Source organism: Hevea brasiliensis, chromosome 2, assembly GCF_030052815.1.
Source record: "Hevea brasiliensis isolate MT/VB/25A 57/8 chromosome 2, ASM3005281v1, whole genome shotgun sequence".
NCBI lineage: Eukaryota > Viridiplantae > Streptophyta > Magnoliopsida > Malpighiales > Euphorbiaceae > Hevea > Hevea brasiliensis.
In genome coordinates, this window is record NC_079494.1 from 100,298,384 (window position 1) to 100,321,950 (window position 23,567).

Here is a 23,567-nt window from a genome sequence, read left to right on the forward strand (position 1 = left end):
GTGGTTGATGGGGGCAACTACAACAAAATCTTGATTTAATTGAGATGGGACAAGAATCACCAAGACAATGGAAATGAAGTTAACTTTCGTTTATTAATTAATTCTAACCGATGGGGATTAGAAAGACTTAGTTATGGGTAGTTGGACTTACATTCTTTAATTTCTTCAATAAATCTTTGTGCAGAATAGCGTAGCAAAAGTGCAAAACCAGTGAGACCTAGATACTGAAATTGGAATATTAATTTCACGGCACTATTTCTTATTGAGAAGTGATAATCAATGTGATTTCCATCTCATTTCAGTTTGGTTCAAGAAATTTTTGATCAAATTTAGTTTTGATCGCTTTCAGTCTGATTTTAACTAGGCAGGCTCCGGTCTAAAGCTTGAACAAGGCTCTTGTCTAGTTTGAAATGACAAGGAGGTCGCAATGACCATCAAAGGATGGTTGTCAATAGATTATTGAAAGTTTCTGTACGAGCAGTTGCAATCTTGTGGATGCTCATGTGTCAAATGGTGAAGCTTTAAGTCAGTACCACTGCCGTATTCAAGTCTACAGGGCAGTTTTATGTATGTTATGATGTATGATTGTTTAAGAATCTGTTTAGTTTAATTGTTAGATACAGCTGATAACTGTTAGCTATGTAATAATATTTAAATTTTACTTTATATGAGTGAAACAAGGCAAGTACCACTGCCGTATTCAAATGGTGAAGCTTTAAGTCAGTGCCACTGCCATATTCAAGTCTGCTTGACAGTTTTATGTATGTTATGATGTATGATTGTTTAAGAATCTGTTTAGTTTAACTGTTAGATATAGCTGATAGCTGTAATTGTTACTTGATAATCGATAACTAATAATAGCTAATTTATATTGAATGTTTGGTAAAATTATATTTAATTATTGCTGTTGATATGTAAATTCATTAATAAAGACATATATTATGTAATTTATTTTATTATTGAAATAAATATAAAATTATAAATTTATTATATTATATAATTTATTTTATTATTAAAATAAATATAAAATTATTAATTTAATATATTATATTATTTATTTTATTATTAAAATAAATATATAATTGTTGATTTATTATATTATATTACTTATTTTATTATTGAAATAAGAAAATAATTAACTTCTTTAAAAAAATAATTAAATAACTTTAAAAATATAGTTATAAAATAATAAAGTAATTATTAGTGTTGATAAAGAAAAAACTGTAAAAAAATGTATTATTTCATAATAAATAAGTATTTTATATTTTATGTTATTAATAAAAAATATTTTAGTAAAATTGTAATATGCTAATTAAGATGTTAAGATTATAAATGAAAAAAATAAAAGTATTAATAATATTAGTTTCCGAATTACATGTAAAAGGATAATATGGTCTAAATAAAAAATAAAATTAAATAAGCTATCAGCTGATTAGAAACAGCTTTAAAAATAGAGCTGATACAAACTGCAGCTGATAAGTATCATAACAATTACCCATCAGCTATTAGCTCTATTTTTTTAAGTTTACCAAACACTTTAATATTTGAATGTCTATTGGCTATCAAATACACCTAAAAGGTGAATCAGATACTCATTAAATATTCATTTAGCCGTTAAGTAAGTTGATATCAATTAAATTAGTTAGTTGATATCAATCGAATCTTGGATAAGAGCATTTGAAAACTGTAAAAAATATTATGTTATCAAGGTTATATTTGTATCTAATTGGTTGCTTAGATGTTGATTAATCGACTTCTGGTTATGCATTCTTACTTTAAAAAAAAAGGCATCATATTTTAGAGTAATAAGAAACAAACATGCATAGATTTATCCGTTATGGAAGTTAAATTCATTGCTTGTTCTGCTGTTATGCAAGAGGCTATTTAGATAACAAGTTCTTTATTTAGATAACAAGTTCTTTAGGGAATTTGGAAGTTTAAAATGATTGTATATGACTCATTATAGTTCGTTCATTGTGATAATTAAGCTACTACAACTTACATGAAAGATTGCAAATGCCAAAGTAAAAGTGTAGAACCAAACATATTGATACCTACCGAGTACAGCTATGTTAGAGATTATTGGCATATAGACTCGGCAAAAGGGAAGGTTGTGATTATTGGCATTAATGGCTTGTGGGCATGGCTGTGTTTATGTGAGTTGGCTAGTGTTCTGGGAAGACGTTGTATTGATGGCTATGAAGATCGAAGAGTGTGGAGGTTGAGTGGATGTTGATGGTCAAATAGAATCAATCAGTTATTGCAGGGAGTGGTGAGCAGATTTCGGTATAAATTAAAAATCGAATCGAATCGAGTTAATTCGGTTCGATTATTTTCATAAAAAATAAAAAAAATCGAACAAAACCGAAATTACTATATATATATAAAGGAAACCCTAAGATTTTTGAGTTCTGATTTCTAAGTTAGTTTTTTTTTATGTTTTTGTTATTAGAATTTAATGTTGAAAATATGAAATCTTACAAAATTCGATTTGATATGTTTAAAATAGAACCGAATTGATATTTATCATTTTGGTTTGATTTAATTGTCTCTTAGTGAGCAATTTGGATCGATTTCAAATTTTTTGATTTTTGATTTTATCGATTCGGTTAGGAATCGAATAGACCGTTTGCACACCTCTAATTGTCGGACCAAAGGCAAAGAGGTATAATTGTTTATTTTTGTTTTTTAAGGGTGTTTGGTACGAGGTTCCAAATTTGAAAAATTGATATTAATAATTATCTTTTGAGAAACATTTAATTTTTAATTTTTTAACATTTTACTAAACACACATGAAAGTGTTTAAAACTTTAAAGTATTTTTATACAAAGACAAACAACTAATTTAATGTGATATATAATTAATTATCTTTTAATTATATTTATAGAAAATGTTATTAATATTATTATGATGTTAGATTTAAAAACATTACTGAATTTATTGTGCGTTCATAAACTATAATTAAAATAATTTAAAAATTTTAAAGTGTTTTAACATTTTAAAAGTAGCTACTATATTTTATTTTTTTATTCTCTTTATTTATATTTGGTTATTTTTATTATTAAATAGATTATTATTAACTTATTCAATAATAATTATCCACAAAATAAATATTTATAAAATAAAATAATACCCATAAAATTTCTTAAAAATTTTGTATAATTTGTAGTAAAATATTATTAGAATTAAAGGAATTAACTGGCCAAATCGATTTAATCAATAATTGAGCTAATAATCAATTCGATTTATGTTTTAATCCTTTTATTTTGAAAATATGTAAAATGGTTGAATAATCGATGAATTGGCTAACTCTATAAAATTAAAATGGAGGGTTATCTAGCATAAAAAAGAACTAAAATAAAATAAAATTTATTTATTTTATCAAATTGTGATGTGAATAACTAAATATATTAGTATTAACTTAAATTATTAATTTTTGTGTATTTTATAATTTTTAAGTCATAAAAGTACATACTTTTTTTTATTTATTGTGTTATAAAGTTTAAAAATATCAAAATATTTTTTTTATTGATATAAACAACTTTGCTATTATGAAAATTTTATTTTAAATATTTTTATTATAAAATATTATTATTTAACCTAAAGTTTAATTTAAAATTTCAAAGTTTTTAAAAAATTAAAATTTAGAATAATTAATTTATTTTATTTTAATAATTATTTGTAAAATATATTAAATTTCCCTCTCTTCGCTGTATTTTCTCTCTCGTTTACATTGGTTTTGGGTCGTTAATAACCTAATCAAATCTCTATCCAAAATTTATCCTTGATTTTCTGGGTCTGAATTTTCTGTCGGAATCAATATTTTCTCGTACTTTCGCTCGTTTCTTGATCTGGGTATATCTCAGATTTCAAAATGGTCAAAAATCAAGCCTACAAAGCTGTGCAGAGTGCGAGACTTGGCTCGAGCTCTGCCGGGCCCGAAGAGATCGAAGATGGCATGGTTCGTACCCTTTCATACTATTCCCAATTCTGCGAATTCCTATGTTACAATTTGAATCCTTTGCGATTGTTTTTCTGTTTAGTGTCAAATTTTAGTTCTTTGCATTTGTTTTGGTGTTTGAGCTTAGTGCTTGTGGTTGTTTATTTAGTGTTTATCGAATTAGTTGGGCCAATGGGTGGCCGGATATCAATCACGCTGTGTAGGATTGTATTTGGATCGTGTTTTAATATGTTTTGTTAGTTAATAGGTCATTATTTTAGTATTTTAAATTACATATTTTGTTCCAAAATTTTATAGCTGGAATGGTGGCATGTGATAGTACTCTGTCTATGGTTCAAAGGCAAACTGGCTAATATGATATTTGTGAACATGCTTCTTTCGTCTTATTGAAATCAGTAACATAGTCCCATAAAGTTGGAATCCTTTTCACGGCTAAAAAGCTGAGTTTTCTAAGCTTCGATATGGTTAACTCGTTTGTTTTTCTTCTTGGGTATTGATTGGTGATTATTTGAAATGGTTAAAGGCATAATAGTTGGCCCTTTGAAACTTAATTTATCTGTTTGTTGATGCTATAGGATAACTGGGTTCTGCCATTTAATATTATTCTGAATTTTGATATAATGCTTATGTCGTTTGCAATATGTATTTGAGTAGTAAAAGCTTGTTTTAAAATATGATGGCTTTTATACCTTTGCACTATTAGGTATAATGGGTGGTAAAATATTCAAATCTCAAGAGCATGTTGGTCCTGATACATATATATGCAGGTATAAAAGCTGCTTCCCTGTGTAGATATGTCCAGAGCATTCTAAATCTTATGGGCATCTTTTGCATTTTTTTTTCTTACCCTTTAAAGATCTTTTAAATACTGGAATTCTGGATGGCACCACCAAGGAGGATCTGTCTATATCATCATATACCATGCATCTGAGGATAATTAGGATGAAATTTATTTTAGAATTAATGGATTTTATACTTTCAGTTCTATGTCCTGCTATTATCTAATCATAAATTTCCATGTAGTTTTTGCATTTTGGATGATTCTTCTTTTTCTTTTCTTCCCCTTATTTTTTGGTTTTTGTTTTCTTGGAACATTTCTGATGGGGACAATTGCAGGTGGATGGTTCTTTTCATTCACCGGAGTAGCATGCTGCTCGTTTGGCCAACCTTAGAACTTCTCACACAATTACGTGAGGCGAGTTCAAGAGAAAGCAAAAGGTAAGCTGTTTCTATATTATTTCTTCTTTTTCTTAAATGTGGCTTCCAGTTATGCAACCTTGTATTGTTTGCATACCATTCTTCATTTGTAAGATAATTATGTGTGCATATGCTTCAATGCAATCATAATTAGGGATAGTTTAGTTCTTGGCTGGATGTTGAAATTCTTTGTAATAGCATTAGAGAGATAGGAGAAGAGTTTTTTTTTTTGGTTGGGGTGGGGGAAGGATCTGGCATTCATCTGGAAAGTTTTATTAATTGAAGCTGTTTGCAACTGTTTTTCAAAATGAGATTACTCTCTAAACACTAATTTAATTGACAAAAAAAGGGCAATTTTAAAATACATGAATAATCTGAAGTTATATTCTTAAAGTCTCTTGATCTAACCTTATTTCATGAAGTGAAAGGAATCAAAGTTAATGAAGATGTCATGATATATAATAATAATAATAATAATAATAATAATAATAATAATAATAATAATAATAATAATAATAATAATAATAATAATAATTGTTAACATGTGTAAATGACTAAATATTTTTATTTGTGTTCTTGCAAATGTAGGCACATTGCTGTGCTTATGCATCAGTAGCAGCAAATTGTTGAGAAAAGGAATTTAAAAGTTTTGTTGCACGGTTACAATGAATTAGTGACTCTACCAACCTACTTCAGTCACAAGCTGATTAGGGACCTGAGAAGGCATTTGTGCATATTTTTGTTTCAGGTAACTTGGACAAATTTAATTTTGGAATGAATTAGAATCCCTATCTGCCACTAAAACTTGCCTTACCTACCAAAACTGGAAATCTCCTAGTGACAAGGAAAACAGTAAGAGAATAAACAGTGAAAACGTTTATCCATATTCAGTCCAATCCTGATTGCACATTGTTAGGATAGTAGCAAATTTTAACATTATTCTCATGGACAAGCGTAAGTTTAAAATTAGCTTGCATCAAATGAAATCAAACTTCAGAGTTCAAATAGTTTTTAAGGTTGCAGTACTCTATGACATATTGTTGTGATTAAGATAAGCATATGATCTCACATACTTTGGCTCCCCTGAGTATCGTTTGAAATAAAGGGATACAAACTATGAATGGAAAGATTCCTTTTCTGTTACAATAATCACATTTTGCCTAGGGCACAAACTGTGTGCTTTTTGTTTGGTTTATGAATACTGAAAAAAAGTCATGGTTAAAATGCCCACCGTGCTAAAAAAGGGAAATGGATGAAATTAGGCATACATGGTAAATTGTTTGCTTTCATTAATGATACAAATATGCAACTAATTATTGGTTCTTAATTTTAAGGATGATAGTTAGGGAGTTTGTTATTCTTATTTTCCAGTTGTTGCTAGGATAGGCCTAAACCATTGTGCAGCTTTCAGCTATTAAATTACATATGACTACAGAATGTTGTTATGAAATAGGGAAAATTGCACTTGAGGTTTTATACACTCAAGAATGAATACTTAGGGATGTTCAATTGGTCGATTCAATTGCTAATTGAACTGAACTGAAAAGTTGAAAACTGAATTCTTAGAAATATAAAAACCGAACTGAATTGATTTTAATGAAGAAAATGAACCAAAAAACTGAAATATTCAGCTTGGTTCTTTGTTTTTGGGCTGCCTTGTTTTGTTCATTCAGTAAACACATATCGATACCCAATTTGACTTGCAAATTTCAATCAATACCCATCAATTTTCCATTAAACAAAGAAAGATCAATATCTAGCTGCAGGAAATTTCAGGTAACACATCTATTTAACAAGAAAAAACTGCAAAAATTTGATTCAATCGATAGTTCAATACATCCAATTAAACCCAAAATTACAATCCATAGTTCAATACACGAAAAATTTGTAAAAGCGAAACCCTAAACATCAACAATCAACACAACAACTCAAAAAATTACCATCCAAAATTGTAGAGGAATCAAATTGAAGGAACATTGATAGTGAGGTGAGACCATAAGAGCTTGAGGCTAGGAGGAAGAAGGGAAGGCATCACACCAAGCTTCGATCATGGCAGCTATTTGAATTATTGGAGAAGGTGTGACAGCAAGAACCATGAGGCAAGACAAGGGATTGGTGAGAGGTTAAGAAGGACAGAACAGTTGTGAGTGGAGGTGGCAAGGAGTAGACTGTGGTTGAGCAATGGCATTCACAAATGTGAGAGGAGATGAGGATATGCCTGGAATGCCATACTCTCAGATTGTGGTAAGGTTATGTGGTATGCCACTTACTGAATATGGGGTACGTTAGGGGTATCTTAATTGGTACGCCAATTTAATTTGTGGTACATCAGTTATATTTATTTGTATGCAGATTACATTTATATGACATAATTTATTTCTTTAATTTTTGTTTAACTTAATATATTTATAAAATAATTAAAAATTAATTATATTATAAGTTTTTTAGCATAATATAAATATTATTTAAGATTTAATAAAAATTATAGAATTTTAAATAATTTAAATAATAATTAGAAAATATTTATATTTTTGAAAAGCTCTCATCTTTCTATTAATAAATTAATTAAAAATATTTATAGCATTTTTTCCAGACATTTCACTGCCACCTATACCATTGTAACAAAGGAAAAAAAAATGCAGTGTTAAGGTCTTCATTTCACATTTTTCCACACATAAACCTACTGCCGCCTAACCCACTAAAATATAGAGATGAAAAAAGCAGTCCCAAAGCCCCGTTAACACACATAAGCCTCCTCCTGCTGCTGTTGCTGCTGCTGCTTCTTCTTCTTCTTCTTCTTCTTCTTCTTTTCTTCTTTTGAGTCACTGCTGCCTGCTTATTGTTTCTTCTTCTCTGTTTTCCCTTGTTAATCTCTCTCTTTCTTGCATTGCTGCTGCTGCCTTTTTCCCTATTTCAGCGAACCAGGACGCGTTCCCAAGCGTTTTGGAATGCCGGAGTATTGTGTTCTGGGATGCGCATCCCAGTTCGTGGTTCGGGGGGGTGGCAGCAATGAATTAGGCAACTATAGCTTAGTATATCTGCTGCTAATATGTGGTATGCATGTTGTGTTATTGGATAGCCTGCTATGTTTACTCTTGGTATGCATATTGTTCTATTGGGAAGTAGGGTGACAATTTGGGTTAATGTGTCATACAGAATGAAAATGTAACAGCATTTGGTTAACACCCGTAATCTGTTTAAAGTATTAAGTTTTCAACGTGGCCCATTGATTAGAGAAGGCTTTTCTAGATAACTTTTCAGGATGAAAATGTAATGGTCTTACTACTGTGGTTGATGTTATAATACGTTGCTTTCACATTGGCCCTTCATTTGATATATTAGGAAGATGAATTGAAAAAGGGGGAAATATAAGCTGATACAGATAGAATGATGCGAGAGTACAGAGCTCAACTTGATGCTGAGTTGCTGACAGGGCAAGAAAGCTTGCTCATGGAAGGAACCACTCTAGCAAGCCTAATCATAAAAGAGGTGTGTAACAAACCTCGATAAATGAAAGTATTATTCTATTGTGTGAATAATTTCTGCCATCTTTCTTCACCCTTCTGAACAAGATGTGTACTTGCAGTTATAAAGGACAAAGATTTAAAGAAAAACAGCAGCAGCAGCAGCAGAAAGAGAAAGGTGCCTGAATTTCCAATATTATTTAGTTGTTTTTTTCCCTAGAATAAACCATTTTATATTTGATTGAAATTTATGACACTGAACTTGATGGTACTTTAATTAATTAATTAATTAATTATTTTCTGATAATTAAACCTGTTTTAATAATTCTATAGGCTAGGTTCCCACTCCCCATTGAAATTACGGACACATTGTGTAATCTGCTGATCAGAAACTAATGCCTTATGGTAAGTGGTCTGCCTTGTGCCAATGATGTGTGATATAATTCTCCTTTGCAAAGAAAAATAAAGGACTTCTCTTATAGTAATTTCTTCAAGGATTTAACAGAGCTTGCCACATGTAATGAAGACAAAATATGACATGACCTCATATTTCAATGTAATGTTAGTCTGGGGAGCATGTCTGGTTAATCTATTTCACATTACCTATTTATAAAACTCAATTTATATCAGTAGTATTTTTCACATACATGGCCTGCACTTAAGGTTGGCAGACATCAATTTCAAACGAATGTGAAACTATGCGTTGGGTTTGAAGCAAATGCCTCAATTATTTGTCCTTTGCTCTGGATGACATTTAGCCAACTCAAATCTTTGGATGGCATTGTGGTTTTTAGGATATTATTTTTGCCTTTGCCTTTCTATGTCTATTTTTTGAAAGAGTAATGCTCATTGAACAGGAAAATAAAATTAAAATTCTGTAGTTAATGACTCATCGTTAATTTGGTAGCTGATGTACAGCTGAGTTCGGGTTATAAAATGGCATGTCAGCAGCCCGTGTGATAGAGTGATGAATTGAATATCTTGTCCCTGCCAAGTGCTCTATTTTTTGAAATATTGATGAACCATTATGGGGTGAGGGTTAGAGACTGGTGGACTTGGTGGTTCTTTTTTTAATTATTATTCTTTTTTATATTTTTGCACTTAGCTGTCTTGTGTATATTCATTCCTAGATTGTCTGGTGTTGCTTGTTTCCTATTCCCTGTCTTATAAAATTGTTGCTTTAAGATCTCATATAGCGTACTAGAGATCCTGGGTTTTATGCTCATTTCATGAACAAAATGACTCTTGAATGAATAAATTAAGCTCAACGTTGGAATTAAAGTTTGTTGTGATGATGGGCATCAAAATTGAACTATCATATGCTATTATGATGTGTATGGCTTAGGCATTAGTATCCAGTCTTTCTATTCTTTAATGTCAAACAGAGCCTTCATTTTTTTTCTCACCTTACCCACTTTGCACGTTGTTTTCAAAGCATATAAAATCAAAACTTATTTAACATTGCCTTTGCAGCATTCAAGTAGGAGATCTTCAGAATCTAGCTCATCAAGTTCATCTTCAGAGTTCATCTTCAGATTCTTCAAGTAGTGATGACAAGGAAAGAGAATCAAGAAGATGAAAATCCTGGTCAAAGAGAGTGAAGAAGGAAAAGAATCACAGGTCAAGATCCAAACGTTCCAGCGGTAATGATGAAGAGGCTGATGGTCCTGTGCCACTTTCAAGATTCTCTGGGAGCTTGAAGAGATAATGCCATTTGTTGAAGATGGTTTTAGATGCTACATACAAATGTCTCCCTAGAACAAGGAATCAGTGGTCTTCATTCTCATTTTTTTTCCTCTGGTGATTTTCTGAGTACAATTATATTTCTTTTTAAACTACTGAGCTTGTAATGATATTAGTTTACTTCCATATTCTTCCTCCTAGAAATTCATTCCATTGTCTGTTCTTTTTGGATATTAGGCTGCCTTTGGTTTGGAAAAGAGAGGATAGCATAGCACAAGACTAGACCAAAGGATCGTCCAATTTTGTGTTTGATTCATGTAATGTAGGACAAGCTAGCCCTGTTTTGTAATATTTGGATAAACTAGGATGTATAGAAATGATAATAATTTCATTATCTTTTCTCACTGTAACAAGTGTAGAAATTGATTTGACATGACAACATTGGACAATGGGAAATTTCTTCAACCGTTGATCAACTTGAAATGTTTAATTTTAGCCATTCAACTTCATTTTGGAGTTTGAGAAGGTTGGTAGTCTAACAAAAAAATGGAGTGGTCTTGTCCAGGCACCCAACTACTTGACCCAAATCCTATTCGTTTACATTTTTGAAGTTCTAGTGATGTGTGAAACATGGGATATACTGTGTTTTTTAATTGTGTTGCGTTTATAGTGTACTTTTTAAAATCTAAAATTGAAATTATATTGATGAAATTTTAATATAGAACAGTGTTTATATGCATAATGTTAAAAGAGTTTGTTAAATTTACTGTTACGTAATATTATGATAGCATTAATGGAGTTGTACTAAGATATGCTTTAAATTGAGTTTGTTGACTTTGAATGTATTTGCATCCAGCAGGATATGATGATTCTTGGCATTTTACCATCCATTGCATGTTTAGGGGTCAAGAAGAGTGATTTTTTTTTTTCCGTGGATATGAACCTCTAAAATAAGAGAAAGAGCTTGGGTGGATTGACATAATAAAGTAATGTATGGAATTAATTTAAAAGAATGGTGTAGTAATTATAGATGATGTAATTTTCTTATATAGGCCTCACATGGTGGTTAATTTTTATTTAGGAGAAATCCTATTAAAGTTAAGATTGAAATCTCGCAGTGATAGGGATTGTTATTTTTGATTGAAATTCTTCTATTTTGTTGGGTGAGTCTTATGGTGACCAAATCATCAATATGGTTGAACTATGTGACTGAATCATTAATTTGACCAAATCATGTTGAATGGTTCTGCCCACAAGCTATTTGAGAATCTCTTTGCCATCTGGGAAATGCATGTGACGAGAGAAAAAAAATTGAGAAATAAGTGATTTGGTAGAGATAAGAGAGATTATTCTCTCCAACTGGTAGAGAGTTTTTTTGGTGGTGTCTAATCTACTTAGGCAAGTCCATATTAACTTTGGCTAAAGTATTCGATGGAATTTGGTTAAAGAAATTTCAAGTGATATTGAATTGAAATTTAAATATGTTAATAATACAAATTAAAATTAAAATACAATAACGAATAACCCTCAAAATTAAAGAATAATGGATGAAATTAAATCAAATTATATTAACTAGTATTATAGATTAATTATAAAATATTTTAAATAAACTATATAAAAAATCTACTATCGTATTAAAAGAACTACAATAAGCAAAGACTGCCTGATTCAAACACCATTTCAATTGTGCCCATAATCAAATATATGTCAATTCAAGAACCACCCAGTTTTGGTGGAAGATATATACATGAAGAAATAGATCACTGAAAAACATGCAATTAACAAAAACCACACTGATTTGAATCCACATTGAATAGATATCATTAGTACTCATTAATATTGGTGCTGATACTCAGGGTTAAATGCAAGACCCTCCCTATAAATCAGCTCCTTCATCTGCTCTTCGGTCAATGCATTCTGCTCAAAATCAAAGCTGAAGGGGGTCAAGCAGACTGGCTCATCGCTGATGTCATGAAGTGATGTTAGGTAGGGATGAGCGAGTGCATCTTCAACTATAACAACGTAAAATCAAGGAATATCAAGTTAGGAACTAGATCAAGTAAGAATCTGAAGTTGACAAATTCATAATTTCATACAATGAAGAAGAAATCATTATGCAGTACAAATAAAGAGCGAGAGAGTATGAGTTGTATCATCATAATTAGGGGTGTAAATAAGTCACATTACTCTAAACTACCGAAGCTCAACTTGGCATATATTCTGATTTGACAAGGCTTCTTTCATGGGAGGGGGAGCCAAGTGGGAGCCATAGCCTCCCCAACCTTTCTAAAATTTTCTTGTATATGTATACTGAGGAAAAAATTTAGTTTTTATCATTGGATTATGAGTTTCTTCTATTCCTACTTGTAAAAGGAGACCGTTGTATTTCTATAAATAGGCACTTATAACTTCATCCTTCATAGTGAAAAATTGCATGTGGTTCTCTGTGGATGTAGGCAAACTGCCAAACCAAGTAAAATTCTTCTCTTGTTCTCTTCCATATTTTTATTCTATTCTGCCTGTATGAGTTGCATGCATTGTCTTTCACCACTCATTACATATGGTGTCTGTGAGATTAATAGTTGTAAAAAATAAAACTCAAATTACCCAAGATTATAATGAATGCAGGGCTGGCTGTGTTTCCCATACTCTCGATCATATGATGGAGATCAAATGGACTTACAATAGACTTTTAGCCAAATGTATCTAGAGGCCCCGCCTTGGTGATTTATTTTGTTCAATTGAGTGCAGAACTCTCTCTCTCTCTCTCTCTCTATCTCTCTCTCTTTTACGCCTTCTTGAGAATAAAAAAAAAATCTTTAAAATGTTGATAAGGTAAAAATTAATATTATTTATTCTTTTCAGAATAATCTTATTTGAATAAATCCTTTAAATTTTAACTAATTTATAAAAATTAAAAAAAAAGAAAATCTTTCACCAACCCTAACACTAGCCACCACCATCAGAAAATCAAAATCTTAAATATTAACACAAGTCAAAGAAACAGGGTGAGGGGGAATCTCCACTCCAACTAAAAGATGTGGAAATTTAACTGAATTTTCCCAAATCATTTCCTTACACCAGGCTCCAGGTCCAGTTTTGAAAGGCTAAAGAACCCTTAAAAAAACTAGAAGTAATCCTTCTGCCAGCACCAGTGGTGGTGGTAGCCAAAAGATCCCTGGTGGTGATTTATCTGCTGAACTCTGATACTCGGACTCTTCAATTTATTCTGCCATACCTTTGTCAACACAACACGACATGGGATATGTGTCCGATCTGACATTCATCACGTTGGACACGGAGAGAGAAGATGAAGAGAGTGGCTACAAAGTAGACCCAGATGAAACGGGCTGAAGAAGAATAAGTGCGTGAACCCATCGCGGACCCAGATGAGCAAGGACCAAAAACAGAAGAAGATTTGATCTGGCTTGCTGCTCTGCTTCCCAATTGATGCAACTATTTTATTTTATTTTATTTTATTTATATAACATATCTGGGCACCAATATCTAAATTTAGATACATATGGATACGTATTCATTTCCAACACCCAGACTCGTAAATTTCCTAAATAGAAAATATGAGGATATGAATCCAAATTTAGACACAGGTGCTCGGATATATTATATAAATAAAATATAAATATAAATTATATATTAATAACTATTGTGACAAAGTAGTTTAAGTAGATAAATCACATACTTGTTTCATGTTAATTTGTTTTATTATAAATTTTTCAAATTATAATTGGCAACATTGAATATTCTGCAATTTTAATTGGTACTAATTCAATGGCAGCAATAAAAATTTTTTGTTAAAAATAATAATTTAAAATCCTTAAAAGTCTTAATTAGGTAAAATAATAATAGTTTATGTTTAATTTTTAAAATTAAAAAAAAAAAAAGAGGATGCATGCAAAAGGATTAGCACAAAATTACTATTTTTGACAACAAAATAAAACAGGCAGCATGTGGGCAACAGAAGAAAGGACAGCATGAGGGCATGAATTCAAGTAAAGAAAGTATATTAAAGAAAAGAAAACCCAGTTGGGTGGGGAAAGAGAATAGCAGGAAGGAGGAAGAAGAAGAAAAATAAAAAATAAAATAGCTGCATCAATTGGGAAGCAGAGCAGTAAGCCAGTCAGATCTTCTTCTTCTTCTTCATTTTTCCGCGATGGGTCACACACTTCTTCTTCTTCTTCTTCTTCTTTAGCCTATTTCATCCAGGCCTGCTTAGCCATTCTCTTCTCTCTGAGTGTCCAACATGATGAATATGTGTCGGACACATATCCTGTGTCGTTTCGTGTCAACATGGGTATGGCAGGGTAAATTGAAGAGTCTGAGTATCAGAGATTTAATATAAGCAAAGGAGCCTTCAAGTGCTCTTTCTTTCCTATCTTTGTTATGCATTAGAATTGGTCTAAAATTTTTCCTACATCAGGTATTTAGTCTCCTAAGTATGCATGGAGGCATGAATACATATGGAAAATCAAACTATCAACATATAATCACGATGGAAGCACCAAATGACCTCATTTCAAGGTGATGTAGAAAACTTATGCCAAACCAAAAGAGTAAAAGAATAATGCAGCAAAAGTAACTCCGCTTATGTTGCCAAGAATAGAACATTAGGGTACAGAATCACCTGTAATCCTCTGTCTGGGATCAAATGTTAACATCTTTTCAACAAGATCAATAGCTGATGGGTGGACATTTGGAAACTTCTCAGTGAAAGATTGACGATGATAAGGAGGCAGTTGCCGAATATATCTCTTTGCATTTTCATTCAAAAACCCCAACTCAACCTCTGATGGAGTGCCAATTAGCTGCAAGGTTTAAAATGATTGATCATATACACAAATACATCTTCAAATTGCAAAACCTGTTTGTATGACATAAGATGGGGATACAATAAATTTCACATTCATATTCCAGTTGACATGCAATACTAATCCATCATCACACACATTTGACAAAGTTCTACAACAAGATAATGCTACTTGAGAACTAAAGAAAATAATGGTTTCATGAAGATATCCCATTCAAGAAAGCCAAAAATAATCACATGCTTTTCAGTCACAATAACAACACTAATCACTTGCACTATAAAACCTTTTTCACACTGAAAAAAAAAAAAAATGCCCCCTTCTATTCAAGAGAAAGCATCAGTCTAAGAATTATCAACTAAAATTGCACCATGATCCTAAACATTTTCAAACCAATAACAAACCATAGATACAAAATTCAATTACCTCCAAAAGCAAACGAAGCTGATGCACATGATCTCTACCAGGAAATAGGGGCTTCCGATCCATCAACTCCATGAAAATACAACCCACTGACCATACATCTATAGCTGCAGTGTAATCTGAAGAGTTCAACAATAGTTCCGGTGCACGGTACCATCTTGTAACAACATATTCTGTCATGAAATCAGTTTCTGAAGTAACACGAGCCAGACCAAAATCACATATCTTCAAGTCACAATTTGCATTCAAAAGGAGATTGCTTGGTTTTAAATCTCTGTGCAGAACATTTGCAGAATGTATATATTTCAATCCTCGGAGAATTTGATACAGGAAATACTGTACATGGCATTGAAGAATTAGCTTATCTCTGAAATTTTTATATACACTAAAATAAAGGATGAACAACACTAACAAGTGCTAAACAGACCCATAGAAATTATACCGAACAATGAAGCACAATTTGTTAGCATTAGACTTGCCAAAATCATGTTGACTGACAAACTCATCCAGCAAGAAAAATGCAAACCAGTCTGATTCTCAGAACTGGAATGCTTGGATAATTATAAGGTATTGGTATCCATGCCAACTCCAGAAGCCCTAACACTTAAAAGGTCTTGACTGTGAAGAATGATAAAGTTAGATTGCTTAGCAATAGATATCATTATTTGGTATTTAGGTACTAAATATTTTTAAACAAAGGAAAAGGATCCAAACAGAAAAGTGATCAGACAATCACCAAATTTTTGCTCTATGATATAATATTACTTACAAGCAGCTCTCACACCCCAGCCTGATCGAAATTACGGCCAATAACCAAAGCAAAACTGATATAGGCATTGATATACAGATTTTAGACTACTCTACTTTCACTGTAGGTGGACAAAAAATGTTATTTTATTTAGATTCATGTTTGCTTGCAAAAGAAAGCTTTATTATTGAGAGAAGATAAATCAGGGTTTAAACGCGGAATAACAATGACGCAAGATGTATTTGATTAGAGCCTAAAATTGGGACTACCTGGGGCTCACTTGATGATCTCTTACTTCACACCTTAAGGTAATGCATTCCTGAGTCTCCAATAAAAGATTCTAAACAAGTATAGTTAAAGATTTACCTCTTAAGAGCCGTGCACTGTAATTCAGGTGTCTCTGACTCATCTCTTCCTATACTTAGTTTCTTCATCCACATCTAAACAATTATATACTTACTTATACATATATATTTATACATTTGGTAAAACAATAGGCAACCTCAGAGAGTTTGAGCTAGTTTCAGGAAAAGAATTCTCAATTAACATAATACCTAGTATCTATCTTAGTCCTTTGAGATTCCTACTGAATAGATTGCAGATACTTCTCTATTGTTACTGAAACTCAAGGCATATTTAAAGCTGTTAGACCTTTCAAAACTCTGGTCATCTCTCAGATCAGATCAATTAATCATGCACATACATTTTAGAATAATGGAAATTAACGCTATAAAAATAGTTATTGGAATACATAAGAAAAGAGTGAGTGATGCAGCTTAAAAGAAAAAAAAAATACCATGGAACATGAATGGTAACGCAAGGCAAACCAAAAAAGATGTAACATTTCCAAATGATCTATAAGCACAGTACTAGAGAGAGCCATATTAAGACCAGGGATAGAGAAAATTCCAAATAACTGGAGTTTGCTTTGCTTTCCCATCATTACTCCTTACACTTGGGATTTTCCTTCTTTTTAATGGTTGCTTATTCAATATTGAAAAGTTGGATCTTATCTTTTTCAGCAGCCAAAGCCTATGATACTTGATAAAATATAACTAGTAATATGAAAGTTATACTCTAAATCACAAATTAAAAATACCAACCTGACAATGCTCCTCTGATAGAGCTTGATTGGAACGAATTATCTGATGCAGATCAGTGTCCATTAGCTCATAAGCGATGTAAACATCATTAAATGATCCCCTTTGGGGTGGGGGGATTATATCCCTGATTGCCACAACCTGCATGAAAAATGCCAGTCGTGTCAATGAAAACAAACTCCAATAAAGACATAACATTGTCTTGTTTCTCCCAAGAAATTTCCTTGAATAGAGATGGATGTGTCAGGGTGAAGGTAAAGATGAAGCTCATACTCAAAGGACAAGCGATAAAGATCGCGAACTAAGGGTTTAAAAATAAATAAATAAATATATATATATATATATATATATATATATATATAATCCCTGGTTTACATGATAAGAAGTCACTGCTATTACGTCACATTATTTTCCTTCACATCTATGCGCATTGATCAAAGGAATGATCAACTTTGATCAGAATCCCAGCTTTAACTTCATTTTTTGGCAACATTGTTAACATAATGCATTTTTATATTTCCATCACATAATGAATTCCAGACGAGATAGACAAATTTCCACAACACCTCTACCTAACAGCATTAACATATGAGGGGCATCTTCTCTCACACATGTGGCGTGAGCGTATGCCAGCAACTCTAGTTGCTCAAAGAAGAAAAGATCCAACTCTGGTAAAGTGGGCAAATTAGGACCAACATCAGGGTGTAGTGAATTCAAGACTCAAGAGCTACAAGAAAGAAGAAGGAATTAGAGAATTATATTTTATTTTGGAATTACAGGTCCTTAAAAATGTTTTAGAAGTATTCCTTGAATTTTATCAATGTGAGTGATTTTATTTTAATTTGCCAATAGTGAAGGAAAGAAGATAACTCAAGAAATAAAATAGGAGTGGTGACGTGGGAATTCCGTGAAACAAGAATCATAAAGTTCAATGACAATTGCTTGTGGCAATAAACAACTACTGTTGTAAAACTAAGACTTTATGGATCAGCAACATAAAATTTAAAGCCATATTACAGAATGCAGGTTATTCTAAAGAATAGGAGATGACAAAATCAGTTAATGCTTTTATTTTTCCATGTCATCACAACAGGCTCTGCTGAAATGTGCTACAAAAAGTTGTGAAAGTATCAAACAAGAAAGATGCCACGAAAATTAATCAATGCTCCTAAATTGGCTTCAATTTCTTAAATGCAAGTTATGGCAATAAATCAACTTATCCCATTTCTTATCCCAGGAAGAAATATATATATATATATGTGTATATATATATATATATATATATATATATATATACACATATCAAACTGCATGAAATCATCTTAAACTGATAGGTGGGAACTTCCATTAAATAGTAAAAAAAAAAAAAAAAAGAAAAAAAAAGACACTAATAAGCATGAAAAAATGACTGCTCAAAAGACCAGAAGGCCTACAAGTGTAACAAAGTATTTCACAGGTTAATGCAACTAAGATTGTCCCACATAGGCCTGCAAGCTATTTCTCAATTGATGGCAAGATCTACTTTTCTCAGATACAGGTTTTCAAGTCAAAAGAAAAAAAAAAATTAAAAATGAAAAAATAAATAAAATAATTAAAAAAAAAGCAATATTCCAATGCTAGACGATCTAAGAAAAAAATGTCCATTTCTTGCTTTTCTGGCTGTAACCCAATAAAATATACGGAATGCCTTGTGAAAGCAAAACCCTAATCTGACATATAAATAGAACCCATATGAAGTCCAAATTAATTTAGGTGCTTTGCCTCTTTTCTTTCCAATGTAAAGCATCAAATGCTCCGATACAAAAGTGTGATAAATTAGTGATAGAAGAGATGAGAAAGGAAATGGGAGACCTAAAATGACATTGAGAGAAGTAGTATCAAAAGATTTATAATTTTTGGATATTGATGCAAAATTGGTGCTCAATATGGAAATGTGATAAGTTGGTGGCCGAAGAAGTGAGAAGTGAAAGGCAAAGAGTCAAAATGTTGTGGATATTAAAAGATTTACAATTTCTAGATATTGATGGTAATAGCGTGAATATAGACTACAAAGTAATAGAAAAGAATGTTAATTATACTAGAAAGATTAGATCTTTAGAAATAAATAAAGCACTTAAGAGAATGAAAGTGGGTAAAGCCTGTGGACTCAACGGAATACTAATTGAAATGCGGAAGTGTTTGGGAAATATGGGAGTGGCATAGTTAACTAAATTATTTAATAAGATTTTAAATTCAAAGAAAATGCTTGATGAATGGAGAAAGAGTATTTAATACCTATTTTAAAAAATAAGGGAGATATACAGAGTTGCTCAAACTATAGGGGAATTAAACTCATGAACAATACTATGAAGTTGTGGAAGAGAGTTGTGGAACATCGACTACGTCATAATACTTCTATCTCTCCCAATCAATTTGGCTTCATGTCTGGTCGTTCAACTATGGAACCGATCTTTCTCATTAGAAGCTTGATGGATAAATATAGAGATACGAGAAAAAATTTACACATGGTTTTTATCGATTTAGAGAAGGTTTATGATAGTGTTCCAAGAGATGTCTTATGGAGAGTGTTAGAACAAAAAGGGGTATCTATTAGGTACATACAAGTGTTGAAAAACATGTATGAAGGAGCAACTAGTATTGTACGCACAGTGGAAGAGGGCACAAGAGTTTTTCCTATCTCAGTTGGATTACACCAAGGTTTAGCTGTAAACCCTTAACTTTTTACATTAGTTTTAGATGAATTAACAAAACACATACAAGAAAGTATCCCTTGGTACATGATGTTTGCGGATGATATAATTCTGATAGATGAAATGCAAGAAGAAATTAATAGAAAGCTAGAACTTTAGAGAAGTACTTTAGAATCAAAGGACTTTAAGTTAAGTAGAATAAAGACAGAATACATGCACTGCAAGTTCAATAAAGAACAAACTGGTGATAGGGAAGGAGTTAGTTTGGATGGAGTGATACTGTCCCAAAGTAATCACTTTAAATATCTCGACTCAGTCCTTCAAGTAGATGGAGGATGTGAGGAGGATGTTAGTCATAGGATTAAAACCGGATGGTTGAAGTGGAGACGTGCCACGAGAGTTTTATATGATCGCAAGATTCCCAATAAGTTGAAAGGAAAATTTTACTGTACAGCCATACGACCGGCCATGTTATATGGTAGTGAGTGTTGGACACTGAAGGAGTTGTATGTGTGTAAGATAAGAGTTGCGGAGATGAGAATGTTAAGGTGGATAAGTGGCCATGCTAGACTAGATAAAGTCCGTAATGAGAATATTAGAGAAAAGGTAGTAGTGGTACCAATTGAAGATAAATTGAGAGAATGGAAATTGAGGTGGTTTGATCATGTGAAGCGTAGACATACGGAGGCTCCAATTAAACAAGTAGAGCACATTAGGTTAGAGGATAGAAAGAAAAGAAGGGGTAGACCTAAACTGACTTGGAGAAGAGTAGTATAATATGACCTAAAAGTATTACACATTTCCGATGATTTAACCTAAAATCGTTTAGAGTGTAGAAAGAGAAACTATATAGCCGATCTCAAATTGTTGAGATAAAAGCTTAGTTGAGTTGACGTAGAGTTGGTTTCAAACAGAGTTGATGCAAAAGAATCTATATGGCTCACCCAACTAGTTTGAGATTTAAGGCTTAGTTTGTTGTTATTATTGCCTACTTTTTTTTCTAATAATCAATATGATAGCAACTTTATTTGCATATTCTCTAAGTAAAATCCAATAAAAATAAAAAAGAGCAAGAAGGGAACGGCGCAAGTGTTTAGTAGTGAATATGCATTACTCCTAGGCGATTCAATGTCTATAAATATGAAATTAGAAAGATTTTTCCCCCTTGGCTATATCTACTTTATGTAAAGAAAACTCAATATGATCAAGATCAATCTCCAATATATTTTACAAAACTAATATAATAAGTACTTAACTGCACATGCAGATGGTCCAAACTACGAGTTTTTACATTCTAACAATCATTAGAGGATATAATTTTCCAATTTGGAAAAACTGCTCGTTTGCTTTTAAATGCCAGCCGAATTAACCATACCATTTATTATTGTTGTTATCTAAAAGTGGAAAATTAGACACTTTAGCAATCCAATTATTTGCATTTGGAAACTTTACTAAATTGGTTATCAAAACAAAAAAAAAAAAGGAAAAAAAAAGGCACTTCAATAAAAACCAACAAATCAATGTACAATCAGTAACTAATCACTCACTGACGTTTTCATGATCCATATGACGAAGCAACTTGATCTCACGGAGAGTCCTCTTGGCGTCGATTCTATTATCAAAAGCATTTCCTATCTTCTTTATCGCCACATGTTCGCCGGTCTCCGAATTCAGTGCCGAGCTAAAGACAAGAAAACGAAAACAAAATCAATATCACCATCTAATCACAAAGAATCCAAAAGTTACTTTAAGAAAAGCATAACCACAAGAGAGAAAGAGAGTACCAAACGATGCCGTATGCTCCTTTGCCGATAGGCATGATAGGAGGCTTATACTTAGAAGTGACCTCAAATATGTTACCGAATATATTATACTGTATGAATCTCCCACCATGGCTGAGAGTGGCCGGAATATTATCGAGGCCTCCGGTAGGGGCGACAGGCTGCTGCTGTTGTTGGGGGTCAGACGGCGGTGGTGGAGCGGCAGCGGCAGCCGCATCCTCCATCTCAGTGTCCGCCGGGTGGGCCGGTCCGCCCCCGTCCATTTCTGAAATTTGTTGGAAGCGTGCGTGAGAGAGTGGAAGTTGAGCTTGGTTTTGGGGTCAACAGATCTGAAGGCGTAAGCGTGAAGTGCTCGTTTTTGTTGTGCTTCCTCGAAGTGTGCTGTGCGCAATAAAATTTATTTTGTTGATAATTATTATTAAATAGATTGATAAATTTTAATTAAAATGAACTAACGATAAAAAAAAATTACAGGGTGGATACTGTTTCATTTGAATTAAATAAATAAAATAAAATTATTTTAATTTAATAATTTAATTTTATTTTTAAGTAATTTAATTTTATTTTATATTTTAAAAATTTTAATCATTTTAATTTAATTTGACTTAAAAAAAAATTAGTCGAACTGATTCGAATAAATTTATTTTATTAATTTTTAAATTAATTTAATTTTATAAAAAATTTATAAATTATATATAATTATATATATATATTAATTATTTAATTTTATTAATTAATTATTAAATTCAAATCAAATTTAAAATTAAATTAAATAACTTAAAAATTAAGCTAAAATTAAAAAATTAATCAAAATTTAGAAATCGATCGATTCGAATAGAACCAAATCAAAATACGATTCGATTTGATTTTTTATTCATTTTGATTCGATTTAATTTCTAAAATATGATAATTCGATTAATTGAACTTTGATAATTTAACTTAATTCGATTCGATTTGAGCTAAATTTTCAATCCATAGATAACTGTTTTAGTATTATTATTTTTTTTTTCATAGAAAAATAGAGGTTGCATTAAGAAACTAGTGATAAAACATCACTGCAAAAAATGGGCTACATACAAAGAGAAAATAGACTCAAAGGCAACATTGAGTCGTTGTTTGGTTACCATGGCAAACAACATTACATTTTTTATTTACAAACTTAAAGTAAATTGGATGAAATAAAATCTCCAATCGGTGATGTCATCCACCCTAAATGGCAAAGGGCTTAGGGCTGTTTGGTTTATTCGGTGATTATATAGTTGTTACTGTTAATCATAGTTAATAATTGATAATAATTAATTTATATTAAGTGTTTGATAAAATTATATTTAATTATTATTGTTAATATATATAAAATTACTAATAAGGGTATATATCAGATAATTTATTTTATAATTGAAATATATATAAAATTATAAATTTATTATTTATTTTATTATTAAAATAAATATATAATCATTAATTTAATATATTATATCATTTATTATATTATTAAAATAAAAATATAATTATTGATTTATTATATTATATTATTTATTTTATTGAAATAAAAAAAATAATTAAATTTCTTAAAAAAATAATTAAATAATTTTAAAAATATAGTTAAAAATAACAAAATAATTATTATTGTTGATAAAAGAATCTCATAATTTTAAGTTTTCAACAAAAAAAAAATGCATTTTTCATAATAAATAAAT

At 31.3% G+C, this 23,567-nt stretch overlaps 1 protein-coding gene and 1 pseudogene across 1 annotated transcript; one reads left to right on the top strand and one right to left on the bottom strand.

Moving 5' to 3' along the window:
- Nucleotides 1-3,669: 3,669 nt before the first annotated feature.
- On the top strand, nucleotides 3,670-10,781 carry LOC110649953 (uncharacterized; annotated as a pseudogene).
- Nucleotides 10,782-11,920: 1,139 nt separating this feature from the next.
- Nucleotides 11,921-22,257, bottom strand: LOC110633807 (mitogen-activated protein kinase homolog MMK1). Its single transcript, XM_058136398.1, has 6 exons — nucleotides 21,874-22,257; nucleotides 21,641-21,770; nucleotides 17,403-17,540; nucleotides 15,555-15,887; nucleotides 14,948-15,128; nucleotides 11,921-12,317 (listed from the first exon to the last, which is right to left on the bottom strand). The coding sequence occupies exons 1-6, from the start codon at nucleotides 22,131-22,133 to the stop codon at nucleotides 12,139-12,141; spliced, it is 1,221 nt and encodes a 406-aa protein (XP_057992381.1). The 5' UTR covers nucleotides 22,134-22,257; the 3' UTR covers nucleotides 11,921-12,138.
- Between the last annotated feature and the right edge of the window lie 1,310 nt (nucleotides 22,258-23,567).